General features: G+C 47.1%; 1 protein-coding gene across 5 annotated transcripts; it reads left to right on the top strand.

Moving 5' to 3' along the window:
* Positions 1 to 2883: 2883 nt before the first annotated feature.
* On the top strand, positions 2884 to 20263 carry ZNF16 (zinc finger protein 16). Of its 5 annotated transcripts, XM_025395292.1 has the most exons (4): positions 2884 to 2975; positions 4797 to 4881; positions 5999 to 6203; positions 18030 to 20263. In XM_025395292.1, the coding sequence occupies exons 3-4, from the start codon at positions 6008 to 6010 to the stop codon at positions 19880 to 19882; spliced, it is 2049 nt and encodes a 682-aa protein (XP_025251077.1). In that variant the 5' UTR covers positions 2884 to 2975; positions 4797 to 4881; positions 5999 to 6007; the 3' UTR covers positions 19883 to 20263. The 5 variants fall into 5 exon arrangements, with proteins under 5 accessions (XP_025251077.1, XP_025251076.1, XP_025251081.1 ...); XM_025395291.1 differs by lacking the exon at positions 4797 to 4881 and having other exon boundaries at positions 2890 to 2975; XM_025395296.1 differs by lacking the exon at positions 4797 to 4881 and having other exon boundaries at positions 2897 to 2975; positions 5999 to 6308.
* The last annotated feature ends 464 nt before the right edge of the window (positions 20264 to 20727 follow it).

Below are 20727 nucleotides of genomic sequence, written 5' to 3'. Positions count from 1 at the left end.
GTCTCATCAAAAAAAAAAAAAAAAAAAAAAAGAAAATACCATACTGCCAAAAGCAATCTACAAATTCAATACAATTCCCATAAAAATGCCACCATCATTCTTCACAGAACTAGAAAAAACAATCCTAAAATTCATATGGAACCAAAAATGAGCATGAATAGCCAAAACAAGACTAAGCAAAAAGAACAAACCTGGAGGCATCACAGAAGCTGATTTCAAACTATACTATAAGGCCATAGTCACCAGAACAGCATGGTACTGCTAAAAAAAAAATAGGCATATAGACCAATGGAATAGACTAGAGAACCCAGAAATAAACTCAAATACTTACAGCCAACTGACCTTCAACAAAGCAGACAAAAACATAAAGTGGGGAAAAAACAACCTATTCACAAATAGTGCTGGGATAGTTGGCAAGCCACATGTAGGAGAATAAACCTAGATCCTCATCTTTCACCTTAAAAAAATAAACTCAAGATGGATCAAGGACTTAAATCTAAGACCTGAAAATATAAAAATTCTACAAGATAACATCAGAAAAAACCCTTCTAGACATTGGCCTAGGCAAAGATTTCATGACCAAGAACCCAAAAGCAAATGCAACAAAAACAAAGATAAATAGGTGGGACTTAATTTAACTAAAGACCTTTTGCACGGCAAAAGGAACAGTCAGCAGAGTAAACAGACAACCCACAGAGTGGGAGAAAATCTTCACAATCTATACATCCAACAAAGGACTATTAGCAAGAAAAAAATAATCACATCAAAAAGAGGACTATGGACACGAACAGACAATTCTCAAAACAAGATATACAAATGGCCAACAAACATATGAAAAAATGCTCACTAATGATCAGGGAAATGCAAACCAAAACCACAAAATAATACCACCTTACTCCCACAAGAATGGCCATAATCAAAAATCAAAAAATAATAGGTATTGGCATGGATGCGGTGAAAAGGGAACCCTTCCACACTGCTGGTGGGAATGTAAACTAGTACAACCACTACGGAAAACAGTATGGAGCATCCTTAAAGAACTAAAAGGAGAACTACCAAGAACTACCATTTCATCCAGCAATCCCACTACTGGGTATCTACCCAGAGGAAAAGAAGTCATTATAGGAAAAAGATACTTGTATATGCATGTTTATGGCAGCACAATTCACAATTGCAAAAATGTGGAAGCAGCCCAAATGCCCATCAATCAACGAGTGGATAAACAAATTGTGGCATATATATATATAGAGAGAGAGAGAGAAAGAGAGAGTAGTATTCCATCATATATATGATATATGGATGTTGGATGTATGATGGAATATATCATATATATGATGGAATACTACTCAGTCATAAAAAGGAGTGAATTAATGGCATTCACAGCAACCTGGATAGGATTGGAGACTATTATTCTAAGTGAAGTAACTCAAGAATGGAAAACCTAACATCGTATGTCCTCACTCATGAGAGGTAGCTAAGCTATGAGGATGCAAAGGCATAAGAAGGATACAGTGGACTTTGGGGACTCGCGGGGGAAAGGGTGGGAAGGGCGTGAGGGACAAAAGACTACAAATTGGGTTCAATGTATACTGCCCAGGTGATGGGTGCACCAAATCACCGCTCACAAATCACCACTGAAGAACTTACTCATGTAACCAACCACCACCGTGACCTATGGAAATAAAAAATGTAAAAACCTATGGAAATAAAAATAAACGTAAGTTCCCATTTCAGGCCATCTCTTTGTGAATGCATATGACTGTACACTTTCAGAAAAAGGTATGTCAAATCTTGAATGCTTTGCTGCTTAGAAATTTCTTCTGCCAGATGCCCTAAATCATCTGTCTCAAGCTCAAAGTTCCACAGATCTTTAGGGCAGGGCCAAAATGCCACCAATCTCTTTGCTGAAGCATAGCGAGAATGACCTTTATCTAGCTTCCAATAAATTCCTCATCTCCAACTGAGAGCACCTCCGCCTGAACTTTTAAAAAAAAAAAAAAGGTTATCTACACAGTGTTTCTTAAATTCCAATAGAGTTTGTCGTGTATTTTTTATTATGTATTCCTGATTTTAATAGTTTAATTTGCCTGCAAAATGAACGTTAAAATATTTGTGGGTTTTTTTGGTGGTTGTTTTGTTTTTTGTTTTTTGTTTTTTTTCCTTGAGACAGGGTCTCACTCTCTCACCAGTGCAATGGTGTGATCCCTGCTCACTGCAGCCGCACATTCCCCGGCTCAAGCAATCCGCCCACCTCAGCCTCCTGAGTAGCTGGGACTACAGGCGCACACCATCACACCTGGCTAACTTTTGTATTTTTTGTTGAGATGGAGTCTCCCTATATTGCCCAGGCTGGTCTCAAACTCCTGGCCTCAAGCCATCTGCCCGCCTCGGCCTCCCAAGTGCTGAAATTACAGGCGTGGGCCACCACACCCAGCCTTATTTGTATTCTTTATGTCCAAGTGTACAATTCATTTCCGTATTATAAATGATCCACGCACAATCTCACGAAAACATTATCTACTGAAAGAATTTGAATTCTTCCATTTATCTTTCTGATCACTTACTGATTGAATGATTCATTTCTTCCGAAAAATGTATCCTTAGGTTTTTCTCAAACTACAATCTGTTCCGATTCTGGGGGCCTGTGTATTAAAATCTCCCACTAAACAGTATATCTCATTATCTCTGCATTTCTAATAGTGTCCCCTTTTCTTCAATTGCCGCCTTGTTCAGTGCACGGGTGCACTCTGGAAAAAAGGGGAACAGAAGGGTCCCTGGCTCAGGGTTAGCGGGACCAGGAATGGGGCTGAACCAGAGAGTCGCCCCGGCCTCCCAACGTCTAGAGTGGCTACGCTGTCCCAGACAGACCGAGCGGCGGGCCGGAAATCGGGGCGGGACTTCCGGGGGTCAGCCGGCGCTGGCTGAGAGGCGTTCGTGCCGCGGTGCTGCCTCCGTTCCAAGCGCGACCTGTTGAGGTGAGTGAGTTCCGCCAAGCTCCACGCCTCGGACCCCGCACCGGTTGTCCCTGATGCCCCCGTGGTTGGGGGGCCCAGGGGCCTCTCAGGGCTCAGACGGGGCGGGCGGCGAGACGGGGACCCCGGGCGGGGGCGGAGCCGCGCGGGGGGTTGTGGGAGCGCCGGGGGGGCGGGGCGGGGGCCGCTTGGCCGGGGCTGGAGGTCGGAGCCTCTGGGGGCGGCCTCCGGGAGGGGGGTCTCCGGGGAGATCCCGCGGTAAGGTCGCGGCGGGGGGCCGAGCTAGGACTCTGCCCGCAGGCTGGCGGCGCTCCTGCGTATCGATGCCGCCGTTCGAGCTCGGGCGGAGCGACGGGGCAGCCGTGCGATGCGGTGGTTCCCTGCGCGTGGGAGACGTGGTGGGCTCGCGGTTCCTGGTGTTCGATGCGAAGTCGGAGATGCACAGAGCAGAGCTGGGGGAGAAACGGGGTTTCGGCCTCAGATGTCCTGCCTGGGAGGCCCAGTCAGTAGTGGAGTCGCTCTGCGTGTGGAGGAGATACTCTGGGAAGGGTGGAGAGTTTGGGCCCGTTCTCCCCCCAGGGGCAAGGTGCTGAGGGATCGGCCAGGGCCCATCCTGTGGCTGCTTGCTGTGGGAGGGTGGCGGCTGGCTCTTGCAGGTGTCTGACTGCTCGGGCGGTCTTAGCCTTTAGCCAGGAGACTCCGCTTCCAAGCTTGTTCAGGCTGTTGGCCGAATCTGTGTTTCTTGGGGTTGGTCCTCAGAAGTGCTGGCTGCCGGCCTGAGTGGCCCTTAGCTCTCCGAGGTCCTTCCACGTGGCCCTCAGATCCTTCTCAGGCTTTTAAGGGCTCATTTGATTAGATTGGGTCCACCAGAGTAATTCACGTCCATAACCTTAATTCCCTCTGCAAAGTCCCTTTTGGTATGTAGTGTAACATAAGCACAAGTTCCAGGGATTAGGATATGGACCTGGGGGAGAGGGGGGCGTTTATTCTGTGTCCTGGTAAGCAAGATTCCACGCATAATGAAGTGAGAAAAATAAGGTGTGAAGCCATAGCATAGTTGGGTGTAGTTTATCATTTAAAGGCAAACGTATGTGTATATATTTGCTGTGTAAACCTAGATTAATCTGGAACGGTACACTAGAAACAAGGGAAACTGAGTGGATCTTTGGGGGATTTTTCACTATAAATTATTTTTACCTTTTAAATTTTGAGGTGACTATGCCCCTATTCAGAAAAAATGAGACGTTAAAGTATTTTTAAATAAAATGAACTAAATAAATATTGCAGATTATTACATCTCCCCTTGGATTGGGAGAGGTTTCCCTCGAGGAAACTGGGCATCAGCACTGTAAGGGCAGGCAGATGCAGTCACTGAGGGCCTTGTCAACCCCATCGCCTATGTCTCCTCTGTTTCTGGTGCTGTAACTGCTTTGAATCTCATCTCCCACCATTCTTCTGAGCACCCTGCCAAGTTAATCTTGTGTTAGTTTTGTCTCTCCCGACATGGAAATGTGGCCAGTGCTTCACCCTCATCTGGCAGCCAAGCTCCCTTACCATCTGTCCCTAGTGACCATCCGTCCCTAGTGACCATCCCTGTGAGCTCTGTTCGTATCTCCTTGCCTTCTCCCTCAAGTTTTTCCCTACACTTGTCCTCTGACCTTTTCACCCAGACCACTAGTTGTGCATTCCTCCTTGATGGTGATCTGAGTCCAGGAGCATCACCCAGCCCTTCTTTCTTTCCCACATAGCTTATGGGTGACACCTACCATCACCTTGACTCCCTGCACCATCCTTCTGCCTCCTTTCTTAAGATCTCCTTTGCAGATCCCCTTGATCACACCCTCACTCTCAGCTGGTGCTCATGAAGAACAGAGGAGTCAGTGTCAGTACTTGTGAGTGAAGGGCTGAGGTATGTCAGTGCTCCCAGTGGGCACCCGGGCAGGGTATGGCGAGGAGGTAGGGAGATTCAGTAACCTGGTCCATGTGAGGAGCCCATCATGCCTCCACATGGGAGTGTCCTGTCTTCATAGTTAGGACTGGAGATGAGCCCAAATTTGTGAGTCTTAACAAGGATGTTGATGCCTCAAGACTGGACGTAATCACCAAGGAAGTTGGTGTCAGTGCAGAAGTGCACACTGGGGTGCCAACATGAAATGGGGAATGAGAGACTAGAAGGTAGTAGGTGGTGCAGTGGGAGAACGTCCCAGGCAAGTAAAGATGGGAACACCTGGTGAGGAGGCTTCCAGGATGGTGCAACTCAGACAGAATTGACCACTAGGGTTGGCAGGCGTTGACACATATGGTGACATGTGGGGCTGCAGCACAGGCTGCCCCTGGCTGCTCAACCTTTGGAGCTGCTGTTCTCCCACTCTAGGTGGGTCTAGCGTGCCCAGCTTCAGGGCATTTTGAATGCCAGCAACAAGGAGTGATAAGAGTGGCCACAGAAGGACACAGGCCCACAGCAGGACACAGGCCCACAGCAGGGTACAGCCCACAGCAGGACACAGCCCCACAGCAGAGTACAGGCCCACTGCGGGACACAGGCCCACAGCAGGACACAGGCCCAACAGGACACAGGCCCACAGCAGGATATAGGCCCACTGCAGGGTGTGGCCCACAGCAGGACCCAGGCCCAGAGCAGGACACAGGCCCACAGCAGGATACAGGCCCCACAGCAAGACACAGGCCCACAGCAGGACCCAGGCCCACAGCAGGATACAGGCCCTATGGGGGCTGCCCTCCTATCATGGTAGGCCTGGGCACCGTTACCCAACTTTGCCGTAGGGTCAGAATCTTGCCCCTTTGTAGCTGTGGCCCTGGCTTGTGAGTCTGTGTCTCCGTGGCTGACTCCCTCTTTTTGGGTCCAGGATCAGGGAACATAGCATCAGCCCCTGAGACCAGGCAGCACCAGGCCCTTTTCAGGTCTTGGGCTGCAGGAGTGGAGGAAGAGACCCCGGCCTGATGGGAGGATGAATCCCTAGAGCTAGCCTGTCTGTATACTCACCTGTTTTCTTGCTGGTCTTCAGGTCCTAGTCATGCCCAGCCTCAGAACTCGCCGTGAGGAGGCAGAGATGGAGCTCTCAGCTCCAGGACCATCCCCTTGGACCCCTGCAGCCCAGGCCCCTGTGAATGATGCTCCTGCTGTGACCCACCCTGGATCTGCAGCCTGTGGTCCCCCCTGCTGTAGTGATACTGAGCTGGAAGCCATCTGCCCTCACTATCAGCAGCCAGGTACTTTAAGAACAGTTCCCCCTGGTGCCCTTATTCTGAGGAAGTGATGTCCATGGAACCCTGTGCTTACCCCAGGAGGCATTTGTGTCATCTGTGTCATCACAGGTGGGGAGGGTGAGGGGGGTACTCTGACTCAGGGAGCCAAGGCTGGATGTCAGCAAGGAAGTTGACCTGGCCTGGCCCCTGGCACCTTGAGCAGAACTGTGATTTCCCCACTTGACACAAAGAAGTATGACATGATGGCTACCAGGGTCCTTTGATTTGCCCTGTAGTCCTGACCCCTTCCCAGTTCAACAGCCAGGCTAGTGGCAACCCCGTCCCCTCAGGACTCTCCTCTGGTCCAGGCCTTTGTACTGTGGTTACCCATTTAGTTGGCCATCTAAAGCCTAGGAAGAAAAGCTGAGGAATTTCTTGTGGGGAGATAAAGGCATTCAAAAGCAGCCTTGGAGTGGGTGTGGTGGCTCATACCTACGATCTGAGCACTTTGAGAGGCCAAGGTAGGAGGATCGTATGAGGCCAGGAGTTGAGGACCAGCCAGTATAGCATGGCAGGACCCTGTCTCTACTAAAAATTGAGAAAGGCCGGGTGTGATGACTCGCGCCTGTAATCCCACCGAGGCGGGAGGATTGCTTGAGGCCAGGAGTTCAAGACCGGCCTGGCCAACATGGCAAAACCCTGTCTCTACTAAAAGTACAAAAATTAGCCAGGTGTGGTGGCACATACCTGTAACCCCAGCTACTTGGGAGGCTGAAGCACAAGAATTGCTTAAACGTGGTAGGTGGGGGTTGCAGTGATCTGAGATCATGCCACTGCACTCTAGCCTGGGCAACTGGAGTGAGGCTTTGTCTCAGAAAAAAAATAATAAATTTTTTAAAAAAAGCACCCATATATTTTGGGGAATCCAGGAAGTCACATGCATGCCCAGGACTGGATGTGTGTTCAGAAAAGACCTTAGGACCATAAGCTTTCTCGAGAACTCTGGCTAATCTCTAGGCTCAGTGAAGGCAGTCAACTCAGAGTTGTAAACAGTGTTTAAAAAGTACCCCGACACAAAGACTGGGAGAAGTGTTTTGTTTTTATTTTTCTCTTGATATTCAAAGAAATCTCTGTCAAAACACTAGTTGAACACAAGCTAAAGAAAAAGACTTGAGTGACTGTGCTCGACAAAGAATAGTCTTTGCAAAAATAGTTTGGAAAAGTCACTAAATGAGCATGTGACTCTAGTCTTCAACAATCAAAAACAGCAAAGCTTAGGGGAGGGATACCACATTTTCATATTCAGTTGTGCAGTTTTTAACAAAGCAAAAATCATGAAGCATATAACAAAGCAAGAAAATATGTCCCATTCAAAGGAAAAAAGTACACTGCCAGAAAGTGTCCTGGAGAAAGCACAGACATTGTACTTAACTAGACAAAAACTTTAAATCAACTGCTTCAAATATGCTCAGAGAGGTAAAAGAAACCATAGAGAACTAGGCTGAACGCAGTGGCTCACGCCTGTAATCCCAGCACTTTGGGAGGCCGAGGCGGGAGATCATGAGGTCAGGAGATCGAGACCATCCTGGCCAACATGGTGAAACCCCGTCTTTACTAAAAATACAAAAAATTAGCTGGGCGTGGTGGCAGGCACCTGTAGTCCCAACTACTCTGGGGCCTGAGGCAGGACAATGGTGTGAACCCGGGAGGTGGAGATTGCAGTAAGCCAAGATTGCGCCACTGCACTCCAGCCTGGGGGACAGAGCAAGACTCTGTCTCAAGAAAAAAGAACCAGGAAAATGATGTATGAACAAAATGAATATATCAATAAGAAATGCAATTGTAAAAGAAACATAAAAAGTCTGGAACTAAAAAATGAAGTGGAAATTTTGCTAGAGGGTTTCAGTAGTAGATTTGAGCAGGCAGAAAAATTGGCAAACTTGAAGACAGAACAATTGAAATCAGTCTAAGGAGAAAAAAAAAGATCTAAGAAAAGTGAACTTCATGGCTGGGCACGGTGGCTCACGCGTGTAATCCTAGCACTTTGGGAGGCCGAGGCAAGCAGATCACTTGAAGTCAGGAGATGGAGAGCATCTTGGCCAACATGGGGAAACCCCATCTCTACTAAAAATACAAAAATCAGCCGGGCGTGGTGCACGCGCCTGTAGTCCCAGCTACTCTGGAGGCTGAGGCGGGAGAATCACTTGAACCCGGGAGGCGGAGATTGCATTGAGCCGAAATTGTGCCACTGTACCCCAGCCTGGGTGACAGAGTGAGACTCCGTGTCAAAAAAAAGAAAAAAGAAAAGTGAACTTAATGGACCATGGGACACCATCAAGTAGACCAACATATATAGTAGGGATGTTCAAGAAGGAAAAGAGTGGAGAAGGGGATGGAAAAAATATTTGAAGAAATAATGACTGAGAGTATCCCAAATGTGATGAAAGGCATGTCTACACATGCAAGAAGTTCAACAAACTGAGTAGATTTAAAGAGATCCGCACCAGGTCTCTTTCTAATCAAATTGTTGAAATACAAGGAATCTTGAAAACAGCAAGCGAGGAGACCTATCCTGAACAAGGGATTCTGGGTAAGATTTCTAGCCAGTTTTTTATCAGAACCCAGAGGTCAGAAGGCACTGGGACGGCTTAAACTGCTAAGAGGGGGGAAAAACCCTGTTAACTAAGAATTCTGTTATCTGGCAAAATTATTCTTCAAAGTGAAGGAGAAATTAAAACATATCCAGATAGATAAAAGCTGAGGAAGCTTGTTACAAATAGGCTGCCCTACAAGAAATGCTTTTAAAGGGAGTTCTAAAGGTTGAAATGAAAGAACACTAGACAGGGACTCAAAGCCATACAAAAATAAAGACCTCCAGTAAAGGTAACTACATGGGTAAGTATAAAAGTTAGTATCCTTGTATTTTGGTTTCTAAGTACATTTTGTATTAGGTTGGTGCAAAATTAATTGTGGTTTTTGCCAATACATATTTCCTAAGTGATCTAAAGGACAAATGCATAAAAGGTCAGCATCATAAGTCTATGTTTTTTACCCCACTATATATAAAGATGTAATCTGTGATGACAACATAAGTGGGGGTAACATTTGTAGAGAAGCAGAGATTTTGTATGTTACTGAGGCTTAACTGGTCTAAATTGTTTTAGGATGTTAGAACGTTCAGTGCAATCATCATGGTAATCACTAAGAAAATATCTTAAAAATGGGCTTGACACAGTGGCTCACACCTGTAGTCCCAGCACTTTGGGAGGCCAAGGCAGACGGATCACCTGAGGTCAGGAGTTCAAGACCAGCCTGGCCAACATGGCAAAACCCTGTCTCTACTAAAAATACAAAAATTAGCCAGGCATGGTGGTGGACACCTGTAATTCCAGCTACTCAGGAGACTAGGCAGGAGAATCACTGGAACCCAGGAGGCAGAGGTTGAACCCAGGCAGAGGCATGAGATTGTGCCACTGCACTCCAGCCTGGGTGACAGAGCAAAACTCCACCTCAAAAAAAATCTTAAAAATGGGCCGGGCATGGTGGCTCATGCCTGTAATCTCAGCACTTTGGGAGGCCGAGGCAGGTAGATCACGAGGTCAGGAGATCAAGACCATCCTGGCTAACACAGTGAAAACCCATCTCTACTAAAAATACAAAAAAGTTAGCTGGGCATAGTGGCGGGTGCCTGTAGTCCCAGCTACTCGAGAGGCTGAGGCAGGAGAATGGCATGAACCCGGCAGGCGGAGCTTGCAGTGAGCCGAGATTGCACCACTGCACTCCAGCCTGGGCGACAGAGTGAGACACTGTCTCAAAAAAAAAAAAAAAAAATATTTTAAAAATGGACACAAGAGACCAGGTACAGTGGCTCACGCCTGTAATCCCAGAACTTTGGGAGGCCAAGGTGGGCAGATCATGAGTTCAGGAGATCAAGACCATCCTAGCTAACACAGTAAAACCCCACCTCTACTAAAAATACAAAAAATTAGCTGGGTGCGATGGCACCCGCCTGTAGTCCCAGCTACTTGGGAGGCTGAGGCAGGAGAATCCCTTGAACCCAGGAGGCGGAGGTTGCAGTAAGCCAAGACCATGCCACTGCACTCCAGCCTGGGTGACAGAGCGAGACTGTCTCCAAAAAAAAAATGGACACAAAAAGTAAGGCAAGAATTAAAATGGTACAGTACACAAAGTAATACATAGGAATACAGCAGTAGAGGAATTGAGGAACCAAAAGGTAAAAGATTTATCAAAAACATAAAATGGCAGAAGTCCTTCCTTTTGAGTAATTACATGTGAAGTCTCCAGTCAAAGGCAAATATTGACAGAATGTGTAATAAAGTACAGTCCAACTATATGCCACAAGAGGCTTTAGATTCAAAGACATAAAAAGTTTAAAGTGAAAGGTGGAAAAAATATTCCATGCAGAGAATAACCAAAAGAGAGCTGGGGTGACTATACTAATATTAGATAAAATAGACAACAAAGAAAGAGTGTATATTTGTAAAAGAGTAGAGTCATCAAGAAGATACGGCAATTATAAGCAGATGCACATCAAAAAAGAGCGCCAAACTGTCTGAAACAGACAGACAGGTTGGAAGGGAGAAATAGCTCTATAGTAATAGAGACTTCAGTACTCCACTTTGAAAAATGGATAGAACATCTAGACAGAATAAAAACTCCCAATAAAATAAAGTCCAGGATCACAATGGCTTTTTTTTTTTTTTTTTTTGAGACAGAGTCTCACTCTGTTCCTCAGGCTGGGATGCAGTGGCACGATCTCAGTTCACTGCAGCCTCTGCCTCCCGGGTTCAAGTGATTCTCCTGTCTCAACCTCTTGAGTAGCTGGGATTACAGGCATGCACCACCATGCCCAGCTAATTTTTTGTATTTTTAGTAGAGACCGTGTTCCCCAGGCTGGTCTCAAACTCCTGAGCTCAGGCGGTCCACCCACCTCGGCCTCCCAGAGTGCTAGGATTACAGACGTGAGCCACCGCACCTGGCCCACAATGGATTTAAAGGTGAATTTAATGAATTAATACCAGACCCTCACAAAGTCTTCCAAAGGAGGAGAAAACACTTCCTAATTCTATAAGGTCAACATTACACTGATTCCAAAGCCAGATGAAGATATGGCTTGAAGATAAGAAAATTACAAACCAATATCCTTTATGGCTAGAGATGTAAAACTCCCAACAAATAAACAGAAAACTGAATCCAATAGCATATTAGGGGTATTATGCCTCGTGACCAAGTGGGATTTAACCCAGGATGAGGGTGGTTCGACATAAGAAAACCTAGTGTTGTAGTTCATCACGTTAATAGAATGAAGGAGAAAAACTGATCATCTCAATTTATGCAAACAAAACATTTGACAAAATCTAACGCTTTCATAATTTAAAAAAAAAAAAAAAAGCATTCATAAAACTTGTAATAGAAGGGGACCACCTGAACATGATAAAGGGCATTTGTGAAAACCCTCAAGCTGACATCATACACAGTAGTGAAAACTTTTCCCCTAAGGCCGGGAACAAGACACACATGCCACTATGTAGCCTTGTATTGCAAGTTCTAACCAGAGCAATTAGTCAAGAAAAAGAAATAAAACGCATCCAGTTGGGAAATGAAGTAAAATTCTTTTTCCATGTGACTCCATATATATGAAATCCCAAAGAATCCACAAAAGAGCTACTAGAGCTATAACAAATTCAGCAAAGTTGCAGCAACTGATCAACACACAAAATCAGTTGTTTCTGTATACCAGCCATGAACAGTGTGAAAAGGAAATTAAGAAAGCAATTCCATATACAATAGCATAAATAGGAAAAATTAAAGCCTAGGACTAAATTTGACCGAGGAGAGTTAAGACTTGTTCACTGAAAACTGCAAAACGTTATGGAAAGGAATTAAAGAAATCACAAATAAATGGAAGGCATCTTGTGTTCATGAATTGGAAGACAATATTGTCAAAACTACCTAGAGTGTTCTACAGATTCAATGCAATTCCTATCAAAATTGCAATGGCCTTTTTTTGCAGAAACAGAAAAGACGATCCTCAAATTCATATGAAGTTACAAAGAGCCCTGGGTAGCCAAAACAATCCTGAAAAATAACAAAGAGGACTTAGACTTTTCACTTTCAAAACTTGCTACAAAGCTGCAGTAATCAAAACAATGTGGTACTGGCACAAAGATAGACATACAAACTAGTGGAATCGAATTGAGTCCAGAAATAAACCCGTACATATGTGGCAGGTGGATTTTCAACAAGGGTACCAAGACCTTTCAATTAATGAGAAAAGATAGCCCTTCTGCAAATAGTGCTGGGACAAGTAGATACCCAAATGTAAAAGAATGAAGTTGGAGCCAGATGTGGTGGCTTATGCCTGTAATCCCAGCAATTTGGGAGTCCAAGGTGAGAGGATCTCTTGAGACCAGGAGTTTGAGACCAGCCTGGGCAACATAGCAAGGCTCTCTCTACAAAAAAATACAAAAAAATTAGCCAGGTGTGGTGGTGCGTACTCCAGGGGTGCTGAGGCAGGAGGATCTCTTGAGCCCAACAGCTCAAGGCTACAGTCAGCTGTGATCACCACTGCACTCCAGCTTGAACAGCAAAGCAAGACTCTGTCTCAGAAAAGGAGTGAAGTTTAACCCCCACCTTATGCCATATACAAAAATTAACTCCAAATAGAACAACAGCCTAAATGTAAGAGCTAACAACTCTAAAATTCTTTAGAAGAAAATGTAGGGGTAAATCTTCCCAATCTTGGATTTGGCAGTGGATTCCTAGATATGGCACCAAAGCATGAGCAACAAAAGAAAAAAATAAATAAATTGGACTTCATCAAAATTTAAAACTTGAGTATCAAAACATTATCAAGAAAGCAAAAGGAAGCCAGGTGTGGTGGCACACACCTGTAATCCCAGCATTTTGGGAGGCCAAGGCAGGCAGATACCTGATGTCAGGAGTTTGAGACCAGCCTGGCCAATATAGCGAAACCCCATCTCTACTAAAAATATGAAAATTAGCTGGGCATGGTGGCACGCGCCTGTAGTTCCAGCTACTCTGGAGGCTCTCACTTAAACCCAGGAGGCAGAGGTTGCAGTGAGCCAAGATCGCACCAGTGTACTCCAGCCTGGGTGACAGAGCAAGACTCTGTCTCAAAAAAAAAAGGAAAGAAAGTGAAAAAAGCATCCTACAGAATGGGAGGAAATCTGCAAATCATATTTTTGATAAGGGTGTAGTATGTAGAATATATAAAGAAGTCTTACAAATCAACAACAAAACACAACCCAATTTAAAAACGGCCTGGGAATGGTGGCTCACACCTGTAATCCCAGCACTTCAGGAGGCCGAGTCGGGTGGATCACTTGAGGTCAGGAGTTCAAGGCCATCCTGACCAACATGGTGAAACACTGTCTCTACTAAAAATACAGAACTTAGCCAGGAGTGGTGGCATGCACACGTAATCCCAGCTATTTGGGAGGCGGATGTTGCAGTGAGCCGAGATCATGCCACTGCACTCCAGCCTGGGTGACAGAGCAAGACTCCGTCTCATAAATAAATAAATAAATAGAAGGCAAAGAACTTGAATAGACATTTCTCCAAAGAACTATATGAATGGCTAATAAGCAAAAAAAAAGGTGCTTAATATCGTTAGTCATTAGAGAAATGCAGATCAAAACCATAATGAGATTACTATTTTACATTCACTAGGATGTCTGTAATTAAAAAACTAAAAGATAAAGGATATTCAACAGAATGTGGAGAAATTGGTATTCTCATACATTGCTGGCCGAAATGTAAAATGGCATAAGTACTCTGAAAAATAATTTGGTGGTTCCTCAAAAGTTTGAACATGGTACTACTACTAGATACATACTCAAAATAATTGAAGACACGTACTCAAACAAGTACATGTATATTATGTTCACTGCAGTAGTATTCATGATAGCCGAAAGGTAGAAACAGCCCAAATGTCTGTCAATGGATGAATGATTAATTGTGGTGTCTACATGCAAATGAGTATAATTTAGCCACGAAAAGAAAGTACTGTACATGCTACACGCAGATGAACCTCTAAAACGTGCGAAGTGAAAGAAGCCAGACGCAAAAGGTCACATACTATGTAATTCCATTTGTATGAAATATCCAGAATAGGTAAATTCGTAGAGACAATACAGATTGGTGGTTGCCAGGGGCTGGAGGGAGAGGAAGATGGGGATAAACTGCTTAATGGGTAACAGGTTTTACTTTGGAGTGATGGGAATGTTTTGAAAATAGAGGTAGTGGTTGCATAACATTGTAGGTGTACTAGATGCCACTGAATTGTTCGTTTTAGAATGATTTTATGTTACGTTAATTTCACCTCAGTAAATTTTTAAATCAAATGAAAACAACTTGCTGTAGGAGGTGAAGAAGCAAGGAGCCCCCCATCTGTGTGTGAGGTGCCTCTGGGGATTGTTCAACATACAGCCCAGCTGAGGCACTGAGGGAGGATGTGGTGCAGCCACTGGTGCATCACAGCCACACATGGCACCCACGCAGGCGTAGTTTATCACAGCCACGCACGGCGCCCACGCAGGCGTGGTTTGTCACAGCCACGCACGGCGCCCACGCAGGCGTGGTTTGTCACAGCCACCCACGGCGCCCACGCAGGCATGGTTCATCACAGCCATGCATGGCACCCACACAGACGTGGTTTATCACAGCCACCCACGGCGCCCACACAGACGTGGTTTATCACAGCCACGCATGGCGCCCACACAGATATGGTTTACGACTCGAGTAATTATCCCACTCATCGTAAAAGCCTTTAATCATAAAGATGTTTTCTCTTCACAAAAGGTGTGTTTTGTTCTGGAAGGGCTCAGAGCTCTTGTCCTTTTCTCCAGTTGGGTGTCAAGAGTACAGTGCAAGCAACTGTATTTGCTTTCAAATCTTTTTCTTCACCTTTAAGCCCAAAGTTTACTGACTTTTTAAAAAGATTTTCTTTGGCCAGGCACGATAGCTCATGCCTGTAATCCCAGCACTTTAGGACGCTGAGGCAGGCAGATCACCTGAGGTCGGGAGTTCAAGACCAGCCTGACCAACGTGCGGAAACCCCATGTGTGCTAAAAATACAAACAAATTTAGCCGGGCGTGGTGGTGTATCCCTGTAATTCCAGCTACGTGGGAGGCTGAGGCAGGAGAATCACTTGAACCCAGGAGGCGGAGGTTGCAATGAGCTGAGATGGTGCCATTGCACTTCTGCCTGGGCTATAAGAGCCAAACTCTGTCTCACCAAAAAAAAAAAAAAAAAAAAAAAAATTTCTAAAAGGAAAATGAAATTTTTTTATTTTATATTTCTTTTCTGTAGAGGAACTCATTTTCCTCACAGTTTCTATATTACAGAGAAGAATTACATTGAATTTAGTCAGTCCAAAGAGTGATCTCTCACCATTCTCACCTACAGAATTCACCTTTAGTTCCTGTCTCAATAAAAGACTTTGATCTATGTAAACAGTGGCTCAGGCTAGACAACCTGTTCCTCATAGTCACCATCTCCTGTTCCCCACCAGTGACATCTCATCTCAGCCAGAGGTCACCAAATCCAGCTAGTGGGCTGGTTTTTATGTCCTGCAAGCTAAAAATGGTTTTGAGGTGTTTTTTAACCTCAGGAACAAGAAAGACCATATGACAGAGATCACAGAGCCGTTAACACCTGACACAGCTCCTCTCCGACCCTTCACAGAAATACCTTCCTGACTCCTGTCTGTGTTGTTGCCACAGCCTTCTTCGTCCTTCCTTGGGTCACTTCTCCACACAGCCAGAAGAGGGCAAGGGTCTCCCAAGTCAGGGTCTTGGCAGGGGCAGAGGATAGCTGGACAGCGAGTCCCAGGACATCCCTGTCGGGGCTGAAGACTTCTGTCCAGACCTCACCTGTCCCAGCAGCCCCCATTCCTCATTGTTCCTGGGAGCCCAGCAGCATGTAGATGCCACGTTTCCCAGACACCCCCTGGAGCCACGGCTGGGGCTTCTGACAGGGAGAGCTGAAGCTCGTGGGGGATATGGGGGAGCCCCTGCAGCCCATGTGGAGTGTATAACAGCAGGCCTGCCAAGGGACAGCAGGGTGGTAAAGGCACCCACATCTGTGTGCTGGCACGTAGGGCAGCTCTGTAGGAGAGGAGAGGCCTGATCCCAGACTCCAGGAAGCAGGGAGCTGCAAGCGCGTGTTCTGGCTGAAAGCGGCACAGCATGATGTGTCTGCACCTCAGGTGTCAGGTGACCCCACATGAAGTGTCACCAGGAGACACGTGGGTGCAGTGGGCAGAGGGGCAAGTCCCAGGAGGGTCATGGTGAGGGCTGGGCCAGATTGGGTCTGCATTGACACCACAGCTCCTTGGGAACAGACAATTCCAGACTGGAGGCTGTTATGGCAGATTCTGGAAGTCCCAGACAGGGAGGGGCATCCTTCACACCCGTTCAGCACTATGGACTACAGCTAGACCAGAGGTCCTCCACTTCGGGGGATGCAGTCCTGTATCAGGGAGTGATCCAGGCTGTGGGATCCAGCCAGGGTGGGGGACGAGGAAAGTAGGTGGGGTGGTGGCATTTATGATCAGGGAAGGGCTCTCTAGCGAGGCCTGTGCAAGGGAAGCGGGTAGCACGAGGGCCATGTGGAGAGTGCTCTGGGCAGAGCAGACCCAAGGGTGGACACATCTGCCCTGCTAAGAGAATAGCAGGAGCAGAGGTAGAGGTGGGGTCTAGGAGGGCCTGGGCCACACAGGCCCAGGAGGCACTGAGAGGAGGTTTGAGTGCATGATGGTGCTAGGTCTGATGCCACCAGGCTGTGGGCAGGAAGGGAGGTTGGGGGCCGGGGAAGCCACTCAGCATCCAGGTGGCAGTGTGGCCTGGGATGTCAGTTTGAATGAGAGACTCTCGACGTCTTCATTTGATTAAGGGACACAGGGACATGAAGGTTTCTTTGTTCTGCAGGTATGAAGAGGGGAGAGGGAGATGCTGAAGCCTTTTCTGGCAGACACAGAGCTGTGTGTGCATTTCTGTCTGCAGAACGATGATGCACATTGTTACTGGGCCAGAAGTCATCCAGCAAACACCAGTCAGAATTGCAGGTTTTCAGATGTGCAGGTGGCTTTGACAGGACACAGCAGTCTCTAAAGGGTCCTCTGTTGAACAGGATGGAATCTGACGTTCCACACGGGTCCCTGCCACACCGGAGTGGTTGAATGATGCCTCCATGCAACTTGACTTGCCAGGCTCTGAGAGCCAGCTGGGTTTCTTCTCTGTGTGCAACGGGGTCTCTCTCTACTCTAGTGTCTCCTAAGACCAAGCTCAGTGCCATTAGTGTGCACTGAGAACTGGAGATAGGCTGGTAAGGCTCACACCTGGCAGTGTGGAGAGAAAAAAGGGTAAAATATGTAACAGTGTGAGGAGTGGTGTGAGGTGTTTTTCTGGTACAGGTGGGAGAGGTGAGAAGCACCTGGATTTGGGCTGCATTCCAAGGTAGAGCCGATGGGACTTGCCAGTGGTTTGGTGTGGGTGTCGAAGAAGAGGGGAGTCAAGGGGCACCCAGGATTTTGGCCTGAGCCAGAGGGCAGACTGCAGTAACGTTTGCTGAGATGTGGAGTCGCAGGGAGGGCAGGTCAGTGGTACTCATCTGCAACCCCGTGCAGCCTTGTCATCCAGCACTCCTCCCATTCCTCCCTGATGCCCTCTGATCTGGACTGCCACCCTGGAGGGTCCTCTGCTCCCCTTGCCTCCTCCACAGTTAGTGGGTGCAACTCTGGCTGTCTGCGTTCCTGCTTCTGCTGCAGCACTGCCTTCCAAGTGATATTCTATGTATTGTTTCAGATTGCAACACCAGGACTGAAGACAAGGAGTTTCTTCACAAGGAAGACTTTCATGAAGATATGGAATCACAGACAGAAATATCAGAAAACTCTGCTGGTGATGTTTCCCAGGTGCCCGAGCTTGGAGATCTGTGTGATGATGCATCAGAAAGAGACTGGGGAGTCTCTGAAGGCAGGAGGCTGCCACAGTCCCTCTCCCAGGAGGGGGACTTCACACCAGCAGCCCTGGGGCTCCTTAGGGGTGCCTTAGAAGAGAAAGATCTGGCCTGTAATGGTTTTGACAGTTGCTTCAGTCTGAGCCCAAACCTGATGTCATGTCAGGAAATCCCTACAGAAGAGAGGCCACATCCGTATGACATGGATGGCCAAAGTTTCCAGCACTGCGTGGACCTAACTGGTCACGAGGGGGTTCCCACAGCTGAAAGTCCACTCATATGTAATGAATGTGGGAAAACCTTCCAAGGAAATCCTGACCTTATTCAGCATCAAATATTCCACATCGGAGAGGCTTCCTTTATGTGCGATGGTTGTGGGAAAACCTTCAGCCAGAACTCAGTTTTTAAAAGCTGTCATCGATCTCATATGAGTGAGAAAGCCTGCCAGTGCAGCGAATGTGGGAAAGCCCTCCGAGGGTGCTCAGACTTTTCTAGGCATCAGAGTCACCACAGCAGTGAGAGGCCTTATATGTGTAACGAATGTGGAAAAGCCTTCAGCCAGAACTCAAGCCTTAAAAAGCACCAAAAGTCTCACATGAGTGAGAAGCCCTATGAATGCAATGAATGTGGGAAGGCTTTCAGGCGGAGCTCAAACCTCATCCAACATCAAAGAATCCATTCTGGGGAGAAGCCGTACGTGTGCAGTGAGTGTGGGAAGGCCTTCAGGCGAAGTTCCAACCTCATCAAACACCACAGAACTCACACAGGAGAGAAGCCTTTTGAGTGTGGCGAGTGCGGGAAAGCCTTCAGCCAGAGCGCACACCTGAGGAAGCACCAGAGGGTCCACACTGGAGAGAAGCCTTACGAGTGTAATGATTGTGGCAAGCCCTTCAGTCGGGTCTCCAACCTCATTAAGCACCACAGGGTTCACACTGGAGAGAAACCCTATAAGTGCAGCGACTGCGGGAAAGCATTTAGTCAGAGCTCCAGCCTTATTCAACACCGGAGAATTCACACTGGAGAAAAGCCTCACGTGTGTACCGTGTGCGGAAAAGCCTTTAGTTACAGCTCAGTGCTGCGGAAGCACCAGATCATCCACACAGGAGAGAAGCCGTACAGATGCAGTGTCTGTGGGAAGGCCTTCAGCCACAGCTCAGCCCTCATTCAACACCAGGGCGTGCACACAGGTGACAAGCCCTATGAGTGCCACGAGTGTGGGAAGACCTTTGGTCGCAGCTCCAACCTCATCCTTCACCAGCGAGTCCACACTGGAGAGAAGCCCTATGAATGTACTGAATGTGGAAAAACCTTTAGCCAGAGCTCAACCCTCATTCAGCATCAGAGGATTCATAATGGGCTGAAGCCCCATGAGTGTAGCCAGTGTGGCAAAGCCTTCAACCGAAGCTCCAATCTCATTCACCACCAGAAAGTGCATACTGGGGAAAAACCCTACACCTGCGTTGAATGCGGTAAGGGCTTCAGCCAGAGCTCACACCTCATTCAGCATCAGATAATCCACACTGGCGAGCGCCCCTACAAATGCAGTGAGTGTGGGAAAGCCTTCAGCCAGCGTTCCGTCCTCATCCAGCACCAGAGGATCCACACTGGGGTGAAGCCCTACGACTGCGCTGCTTGTGGGAAAGCCTTCAGCCAGCGATCAAAGTTGATCAAACACCAGTTGATTCACACCAGGGAGTAGCCTGTTGGGCTGGCAGGAGTGAAATTGAGCATAGTTTCCTCTCCAGCTCCGCTTTGGCCATTGTCTCAGCCTCTGCCACTTCCCAGACCGAAAGCCTGCACTCAGCTCACTGCCCCACATCCAGTGGCCACTTGGCCTGGGACCCTCCTTTGAAACATCCTTTACGGGCTCCCTTCTCACTGCCACTGCTCTTGCCTCTTGTGATGTCTTGAGTTTGGGTTTGTTTTTACAGCTTGTGAACAGACGGCACGTTTGTTACAAGGGAGAAGATTATGGAGGCTACATATTCATGAATAGAGTTTATTATTGTAATCAAAAGTTACCAAAAAAGTAAAGTGACATTTGGTTTGAGATAACCATAGTAGTTTTTTTGATTGGTAATTCATTGTGTGGGGTGAATTCTTTGTCACTGGCTGTAATTGATATTTTGAGTAAGTCAAGTTTTTCAGGTCTGATTGCTCTGTCATCTTCCCCAGAAGTGGTACCTACTCATCACCAATTCCCTGCCCTTCTTTGTCCCTCCGTTCCAAAACTTGAACCCAAGGCTCCCCCGCCACCCCACTTTTCTTTATACAGATCTGCAATCTGAAGTCAGCTTTCTCCTCTCACTGGTCTGCTGTGACTCAGGCCCCCATGTCCTGTTCTGGGGTGCTGCACAGTTCCATGTGGCTGTTCCAGCTTCTGACTTCTGGGCCACAGAGGACGCTCTCTCCATGCACCTCATTTTCATGCCCAAGAGCTTGCAAGCTGTTTTTTCCACCTAGTAAGTGCCCTGCCTTGAGGACCCAGCTCACTCACCCCCATCCTTAGTTCTCAGAGCTGTGCTCCTGTTCCCTGAACAAGGA

This window comes from Theropithecus gelada, chromosome 8, assembly GCF_003255815.1.
Source record: "Theropithecus gelada isolate Dixy chromosome 8, Tgel_1.0, whole genome shotgun sequence".
NCBI lineage: Eukaryota > Metazoa > Chordata > Mammalia > Primates > Cercopithecidae > Theropithecus > Theropithecus gelada.
The sequence above is the reverse complement of the archived record's forward strand: the minus strand, read 5'-3'. Positions and strand labels throughout refer to the sequence as shown.